Source organism: Saccopteryx leptura, chromosome 1 (genome assembly GCF_036850995.1).
Source record: "Saccopteryx leptura isolate mSacLep1 chromosome 1, mSacLep1_pri_phased_curated, whole genome shotgun sequence".
NCBI classification, from domain to species: Eukaryota; Metazoa; Chordata; class Mammalia; order Chiroptera; family Emballonuridae; genus Saccopteryx; species Saccopteryx leptura.
This window is the reverse complement of record NC_089503.1, coordinates 55763592-55772937: the sequence shown is the minus strand read 5'-3', so window position 1 is coordinate 55772937 and position 9346 is coordinate 55763592. Positions and strand designations below refer to the sequence as shown.

The window sequence follows — 9346 nt, the reverse complement described above, 5'->3', positions numbered from 1 at the left end:
GGTTTCACAGAATGTATGGGGAATAATAAATTATTTTATTGTTAATATAAAGTTCTATGTCTTATGACTCTGCCATGGGCTTGCTGATAAGCCATGTACATGAAAATAATTATGATTAAATCTGTATAAGTGCTTTGAAAATGACCCATTCAAAAATGAGCATAGCTTGATTTAGAATTTAAAAAAAGTGCATGACTAGGCCCTTCCAAAGAGCAAATCTTTTCATTTTCACTATATACCAAAGCAACTAAGCTAACTATTTTTGTAACTATTCAGACTTCTTTTTCTTTTTTCCTCCTAGGAGTGAGGGCTTCTCCTACTCTGTCATTTGGAAGGATGTTTTATAACAATAGGAGTCTTTTTCACCCAGTCACATTTTTTCTCATTGGAATCCCTGGTATGGAAGAGGTTCATGTCTGGATCTCCCTGCCTTTCTGCTCTTTTTACCTTGTGGCTTTACTGGGCAATGCCACAATTCTACTAGTCATCAAGGCTGAGAAGACCCTCCGGGAGCCGATGTTCTACTTTCTGGCCATTCTTTCATCAGTTGATTTGGCCCTTTCCACAACCTCTGTGCCCCGCATGCTAGGTATCTTCTGGTTTGATGCACATGAGATTAACTTTGGGGCATGTGTGGCCCAGATGTTTTTGATCCATGCCTTCACTGGCATGGAGGCTGAGGTCTTACTGGCTATGGCCTTTGACCGTTATGTGGCGATCAGTGCTCCACTCCACTACACAACTATCTTAACACCCCAGGTGGTAATGGGCATTGGTTTATACATTTTAATTTTTCCAGTTCTAGTTATACTTCCCATGATCTATCTCATCTACCGCCTACCCTTTTGTCAGGCTCGGATAATAGCTCATTCCTACTGTGAGCACATGGGCATTGCAAAGTTGTCCTGTGGAAACATTCGTATCAATGCTATCTATGGGCTTTTTGTAGTCTCTGTCTTTCTTATGTACCTGGTTCTTATTGTCATTTCCTATATCTACATTCTTCATGCTGTCTTCCGCCTCCCCTCAGAGGATGCAAGATTAAAAGCCTTAAGCACCTGTGGTTCCCACATTGCAGTTCTCTGTGTTTTCTATATTCCATCAGTCTTCTCTTCCCTCACTCATCGATTTGGACACAACATACCCCGTTATATCCATATTCTTGTTGCCAATCTCTACTTGATTATCCCACCCTCACTCAACCCCATCATTTATGGTGTGAGGACCAAACAAATACGAGAGCAAGTGCTTCATATCTTTATTAAAAAATAGGCTCTTCTACCTTAATTGTTTAACATGCATTTTGATCCAGGAAGTAAAGTTGGTGTGTTATTGCCAGAAGTACATTGCCTAAATTTAGTTCTGCTAAATTACATTCTGGGGAATTTGATCTTGGCTGCTTATTGTTTTTGTGGTGTGAAAGTCTTCATAACATATAAAGTTCAAGTATGAATTCTATTTTGGAAACAAGAACTGTTTTCATTAGTTTATTCTAAGTCAGAGTGAATAGTCCTAGCAATGACCATTTCATTATTACATTCGTTTACATTGCTTCTATTCTCCAAATAGTTTGTTTTTTATTTTTCATAAAACTAAAAAATACAAAAATACATATCATAAATACCTTTGTTCTTACAACACAGATATAAAAACATTATTATAATTTATTTTTCTTAAATGTTATTTTTAAGCAACACATGAGACATTTAAGTTGAAATGAGCTATGATTATTACCCCAGTTGAGTTTCACTATTTTTTCTTTCATTTTTAAACACGGAAACTACTACTGCAAAACTTTTTACTTTTCTGAGAGTCTAAATTTATCATTTTAAACTAAAAAATTTGGCAGAAGATTGTGTTGGAATTGTAAATTTTAATTAATGTAAATGATAACACACTGTGTATCAGTTTATTGCCAATTGTTTCTCTAAGTATTAAATTTAGAGATCTATCTATGCTGATAAATATTGGGTATAGTTATTTCCTTTTACAATATAACAGCATATTTTTTTAAGTTTTTGATTGAATTTCATATATAATAGTTGAATATTTTTAATTAAGGATCAATGCTATGATGTCTGTGCATATTTGAAAAATTTCTTAAGGTAATACAATTAGAAGTACACTTGAGAAGTAGTAAGTTACTAATTAAATGTCATGCTCTTGGTTTCTTGTATTGTGTTTTATACTTACTGTAATTTCTTTCCCCTTCTCAAATTTTCTGCCCAGTTTCTTAAAAGTCTCATTGCATGGCTTTATTATTTTTTTAGTACATGTAATATATTAACATTTTTCAATAGAGTCTTTATATAAATATATTTATTACTTTATATTCATATAGTAGATTAAATTTTAAGTGAAATGAACACTGATTATATTACCTATTGCATAGCCTTCCAACTCTTTTATAAGAAGAGTTTCTGCATAGCTTTATTATGTCAACACCCCAACAACTATTTTTTTACTATTGTGTGTGAGTGTGAGCATGTGTGTGTGTTAATTTTTACATTTAATTTTAATTTAACTGTGGTTTATTTTTTGTGTAAAATGTAAGAAAATGAAATAACTTTCTGTTTCTATTTTTATATTAAAAATATTTGTTTTATGTTTGAATTATGTTTTAAACATAATGGCTTAATAATTAGGTACTTCAGAACTGCTTTATTTATTCTTTATTATTACATTTCAATATGTATGTCAGCTTTTTATGAACATAGTCAGCTTTTCTGTTTATTTTTCAACCAGTATCATAATGTTTTAATCTTATAAAATTAAAATATATTTTAATAACTTTTATGGCTGATTATAATTTCCTCACTCTGTTTTTGGTCTTTACAATAGTTTCTAAAAAATACTGTCATTTTTCTGTAGTTAAAAATGCCCAAGTGGCCTGACCTATGGTGGCGCAGTGGATAAAAGCGTCGACCTGGAAATGCTGAGGTCGCCGATTCAAAACCCTGGGCTTGCCTGGTCAAGGCACATATGGGAGTTGATGCTTCCAGCTCCTCCCCCTTCTCTCTCTCTGTCTCTCCCTCTCCTCTCTAAAATGAATAAATAAATAAAAAAAAATTAAAAAAAAATGCCCAAGTGGAATTTAATACTTGGTTTAACTTAATACTTTATTTACTATCAATTAAATGATACATGTATTTCTTGAAATATTCACTAAGAATTTATTATGCCTCCCACATGGATAAGCACAAATAATAAAATATGTTTTGGTGAAATGTCCCAATACTCAGTTTCCTGGCATTTTCTTCCTTAAAAATGTCCAGTTTAGAGTTAGTCACATGAAAAGTATACATTAGCAAATGGCAAACACCAGCCATTATTTTTTGTAGTTTATGTAGCATTGTTTATGGCAGTGATAGATAAATGCAACAATATCAAAAATCTTCTTTTGATTTTTCTCTAAAGTCACTTGGCAGGTATTTGCCAAAATATATATTTGCTGATGAAAGTAAAATACTCAATCCTTTAACATTTGTTAGGTAAAACTTCCGAGAAGGAACATACTAGGTTCTCAAAAAGCACAATTCCATATTGACTCTCCAGTTAGAATCAAGCTTATGAAAGACAGTTGCAGATTGTTTTTTGGGGGTCAACTTTGCCTCAAAAAAGGTCTAATGGTTTTACACATGAAATTTTGTAGGCATTTTCCCAGTTCCTAAGAGTAAATGCCTTTTGTTAGGTTTGGGTCCAGGGTCCCTTATGAAAACTTCAATCAGCCAGGAGAAACTTGAAGCAATTTGGCTGCAGGGCAGTTCCCGTAGCTTTCTTCCTATCACTGATTTAAACACACTGTTGCTTAGTGATCAGCCCTCACCCTGCCCCAGGATTCCCCTAAGGCTAACCTGCTCTAGGGTTCCATGTCAAGGCTAAGCCTCTGGCTCCTTGTCAAGGCTAGCCACCCAGCTAACATCTGTCACTAACCCTATAAAGGCTTTCAGGAGGAATCTGAAGACTGGGAAAAGGAGACAGTCTGTGACCAAGACCACAAACCAGGATATGCTAATTTGAGCATGTCCAGGTGTATCAACCAGCATGTCAACAGATGCCTGCAGTAGTCCCTATGTCAACCACCCTCTTTCCTGCATCTCAGCACTCATGCTACTAGGGTCTCAGCCCATCGGTTTTGCAGATGCATAAATAAATTTCTTATTAAACTCATCAGGCCTGTGCGTTCCTCCTTTGATGAACCTCACACCTTTAATATTTACATTAAATTCATCTGTTTTTCCTCTATACATACACACAAAAAATAATTTTTGTGGTGGGTGTTTGCAGACAATCACCATAAAATTTTTTTTTTTCATTTTTTTTTTTTTTCTGAAGCTGGAAACAGGGAGAGACAGTTAGACAGACTTCCATGCGCCCGACCGGGATCCACCCGGCACGTCCACCATGGGGCGATGCTCTGCCCACCAGGGGGCGATGCTCTGCCCATCCTGGGCGTCACCATCTTGGCGACCAGAGCCACTCTAGCTCCTGGGGTAGAGGTCAAGGAGCCATCCCCAGCGCCGGGGCCATCCTTGCTCCAATGGAGCCTTGGCTGCGGGAGGGGAAGAGAGAGACAGAGAGGAAGGAGTGAGGGAGGGGTGGAGAAGCAGATGGGCACTTCTCCTGTGTGCCCTGGCCGGGAATCGAACCCAGGACTTCTGTACACCAGGACGATGCTCTACCACTGAGCCAACTGGCCAGGGCGAGGAGTTTCAGATTTCTGATGTGTGTAATGGTCTTTCTTCTGGGCAAGGAGTGTTCACATTGGTTCAGGTCACATCACTGATTCTGAATAGCTCGCTTCCTTATTGTGAGAGAAGGGCAGAACATCCTGGTGGATAATCTCTGGGTCCTCCTTCCCTTTACAAATAAGGATCTAGAGAATTCATGAGTCTTTCCTTTGGGGAGCATCATATAAAGACTAAAAAGTCCAAGACTTCTTTGGGAACGTAAGCTCAGAATTGCTATGGTACACAGTTTGTAAGTTTACTACCTCCTTTTCTAGCCCACAGATAAGATGACACATAGTGAAGAAGAAAGAAAAAATGAGAGTAGTATCAAAGCTGAGGACAGCAAAGGGACCGAGATTGGGTTCATGACATAAGGAAGTTCTATATTTACATATAATAGCAAAAATATCACTGATAACTCTTGTTTGCATTTTTATCCTTTCAATCATTATGTGGTCAGATTTAGGAAGATTTATTCATTGTTTCCTATCAGGAAGAGGTAAAAAAATAAAATAAAATAAACTGTAAATGCGTTCTCTCACATCCCAAGACTAGGGTAATTACAAGTAAAAGGCATTAAAAAAGACAATAGGAATATTTCTTATCACTGCCTTGTGCATTTCTTATCACTGCTTTGTGCAGCGTAGGTCAAAAATCAACCCTATACTCAAAAAGAATATTGTGATGTAGAAACAGATTACCATGTCTGTGAACACTAAAAAAAAAAAAAAAAAAAATAGAAAAAAAAAAGTGGTCTGTTCCAGAAATCACAAGATTTTGCTAATGTAATTCCCCATGTAATGTTGGCAGATATCTTTTTTAAGGACCAGGATTTTCAGTATCTAGTGCCTTGAATGGGCATGGATTGTGTATTGGAAAGATTAACCTTTCTCTGCAACCATAAAGAATTTCCTCCTTCATCAGCTAAAATTTTCAAGGTGGCACTAAGCCATGCGTCTTCTTCATTGATTATCTTCATCACCCAAGTCTTAAGACCCTTTTAGGATACATCTTATATCATTTAAGCTATATTTTATTTTATTTTTATTAAAGAAATCTCACAAAACACATTTTGCTTCTTATTTCCTTAAATTACAGAATACAAAGATCACAGTTAAAATAATCTTTATATTAACAAATTTAAGTTCATTATTTAAAAAATTATTTTACAATATGCATTTAAAAAAATTTTTCAACCAATATTCCAGGTCTAGCATAGGATTTTGGGTATATAGATACAAGTAAGAAAAAGTTTCATTAACTTTAAAAAGCTCATTGTTTAAAAATTAGATTAAAATAGTAAGTAAATGTAATTTCAGATAATTTTGTAAAATATTGTTCCAAAGATAATAAGTACATAGTAGAGATATGATTCTGTCACTATTTTTTCTTGTTACTCCAAATTTGCAATAAAATTACTTTCTTTCTTCTCTGTAGCAGAATCTGCCTCTGAGTATTTTTGTATTTCTTTTCTCTTTTATCAGCCGCTCAAGAGTATACCTGTGTGAGTGAGAGTTTTGTCTTTACAGTTATTCATTATTTCCTATAGTTTAGAATAATTTACATTCTCCTTAAAATCCGGGGGGAAAATTCCTTAACAATCATTTGTGTAACACAGAAATTAGGGAATCAGGGAATGTGCAGACAGACACTCCAGTGCTTTCAGCCTTTTGTATAGTGCATTTTCACCCATGAAATAAAAGTTGGTTTTGCATCTTATTTGAATTATCGAACAACTTTCTTTGACTTGTCGATTGCTTTTCTGATATTCTTGTTTAATAAGGAAAAAATCAAATGCTTCATTGTTTTATCACTTCATATTCATTTGGAAATATCCCTTAATTTTTCTGAGCAGTATGTATGTATTCATTTTACCATTTGCCACAACTTTCACACACACATACATAATGAAAATATCTCACTGTTTACAGCATCTTATAACTTTTGTATGAACATCTACAGCAGGGGTCCCCAAACTACGGCCCACGGGCCCACGGGCCACATGCGGCCCCCTGAGGCCATTTATCCGGCCCCCGCCGCACTTCTGGAAGGGTACCACTTTCATTGGTGGTCAGTGAGAGGAGCGTAGTTCCCATTGAAATATTGGTCAGTTTGTTGATTTATATTTACTTGTTCTTTATTTTAAATACTGTATTTGTTCCCGTTTTGTTTTTTTACTTTAAAATAAGATACGTGCAGTGTGCATAGGGATTTGTTCATAGTTTTTTTTTTTTATATCCGGCCCTCCAACGGTCTGAGAGACAGTGAACTGGCCCCCTGTGTAAAAAGTTTGGGGACCCCTGATCTACAGAGTCATAAAGAAGCTATTTGAGAGTAAACCAGAGAGTTATTTAATAAGAAACAATCTTTGGTTTTCAAGTCTGTGACATTTTGCTGCCCTGTAGTCATTATATTTTTAATTTTCTAACTGCCTCTTGTATCACTTCATGTTTTTGGCAAGAAGTACACCTTTTGAAGCCATGGGACACACTCAATGATGTGTTAAAATAAAGAGTCTCTACTAAAAGTGTGTTTTTTTTATATTGCATAATATCAGGTCTTTCTCTCCCTCCCTTTCCTTTTAATTTCCTAATTTAAACATTTCTCAGACTAGACAAGGGTTTCATACTTAAGCATCTAAACCAAAACTTCCTATTGGCATGGAATGTCTTTTCCCTCTTTGGTTGAGTATTTTTGGCTTTTAAATTCAGGCCAATATTTATTCAGTCTAACAGGTGTTTTCACATCTACTTTGCCTTAATCATAATGTAATTATAAATCACCAAATACTAGATAAGAGAATATTTGCTTTACTTGGTTTTCCACTCTAATAGGGGAATACAGTTCTATAAAGAATCCCTTAAGATATGGGACATTTTATTAGTTCCAAGTGGGTTAATTATTATGAAACCTAGAATGTTCTTTATACTCCAATGTAATTTTTGTTTTCTCTATTTTATCTCCTCCTTAATACTTTGGTTAACTGATTAGTTTTTTTTCAACCACTAGTCATTAATATGCATAAAGGAGGAAATTAATACATTTTTTAATATTCTGTTTACCATTTAAGTTTTCATATAACTCACTTTGGAGATCAGTGCATTAAAATCTCTGAGAGTCATCATTCTTAGAAGATAAATCCTTTTTTTTATCTTTTTTTTTTAGCAAGAGAGACAGAAAAAGGGACTGACAGGCAGGAAGGGAAAAGGGAAACAGATGAGAAGTATCAGTTCTTTGTTGCACCACTTTAGTTGTTCATTGATCGCTTTCTCATATGTGCCTTGATGAGGTGCTACAGCAGAGCACGTGACCCCTTGCCTAAGCCAGCAACCTTGAGCTCAAGACAGCAACCTTGTGCTTCAAGCCCGTGACCATGTCATGTGGTCATGTCTATAATCCTATTCTCAAGTGAGCAACCCGCACTCAAGCAGGTGAGCCCAGGCTCAAACCGGATGAGCCTGCAAGTCGGCAACTTTGGGGTTTTGAACCTGGATCCTCTGCATCCCAGTCCAATGCTCTATCCACGGTGCCACTGCCTGGTCAGGAAGAGATGATGAATCTTAACATTCCTTCCTCCGTTGTGATTTTTAACAACCTCTAGAGTGCTTTTAGAAATTTAAAAATATAATCACAAAGGAGAAACAATAACTTGTACCTGTGTGCTATGTGTGTTTTTGGTTAGAATTTTTAATTCATTAGTGAGCATCAATTGTCATTAGTATATATGAGGAAAGCTCATAGAGAGGGTTAGTAAGTAGTAAGGAATATTATGGTTTTGGTTTAATAATTTGTTATGTGGAAAAGATGTGGCTCTGGACATTTGGCTCAGTGATAGAGCATCAGCCCAGCATGTGAAAATCCCGGGTTCTATTCCCTGTCAGAGCACACAGGAGAAACAAGCATCTGCTTGTCCACCCTTCTACTTTCCCCTTCTTTCTCTTTCTCTCACTCTCTCTCTCTCTTTTCCTCCCACAGCTATGGCTAGAATGAGCAAATTGGCCCTGAGATCTGACGATGACTCCATGGCTTCACCTCAGGCACTAAAATAGCTTGGTTGCCAAGCAACAAAGCCCTGGTCCCAGATGGGTATTGCCTGGTGGATCCCTGTCAAGGTGAATGTGGGAGTTTGTCTTTCTCCTTCCCTGCCTCTCACTTAATAAGAAAAAAAATAAAAGGAACAGAAACATGTTGATGAAGAGCATAATAAATGTGTGTGTGTATATATAAAATACAATTCATTCATTCACTCATTACTCTGTAATTATAAATGTATATATACATACTTGTATATATATAGCATATATATGTAAACAAGGAGATACATAAATAAATGCATACAGTAAAAGATGGCACTGCATAGAATAAATAAAAATGCATTATGAAGTAAAGATTTAGAGTAATGAAATTGTTTTCTGTAACTGAATTACAATTATAGAAGTTTTCCTAAGAAGATTTCAATTATTTGAACAACAAAACTATTGATGAGGTTATTAATAATTGGATAAATGGGTATGATATTTATTTTTTTCACCTGTACTGTAAAACACCATGGTAACTGACTATTATGGGTCCCCACACATCTGCAATGAACACATTCATAAGAAATCATAAGCGAG

The 9346-nt window shown here is 35.7% G+C and overlaps 1 protein-coding gene across 1 annotated transcript; it reads left to right on the top strand.

Moving 5' to 3' along the window:
- Positions 1–336: 336 nt before the first annotated feature.
- On the top strand, positions 337–1272 carry LOC136388842 (olfactory receptor 52J3-like). Its single transcript, XM_066360650.1, has one exon. It carries the CDS (start codon positions 337–339, stop codon positions 1270–1272), a length of 936 nt encoding a protein of 311 aa, XP_066216747.1.
- Positions 1273–9346: the final 8074 nt, after the last annotated feature.

Coding starts and splice junctions, on each gene's coding strand:
- LOC136388842 (XM_066360650.1), top strand. CDS start 337: ATGTTTTATAACAATAGGAGTCTTTTTCACCCAGTCACATTTTTTCTC.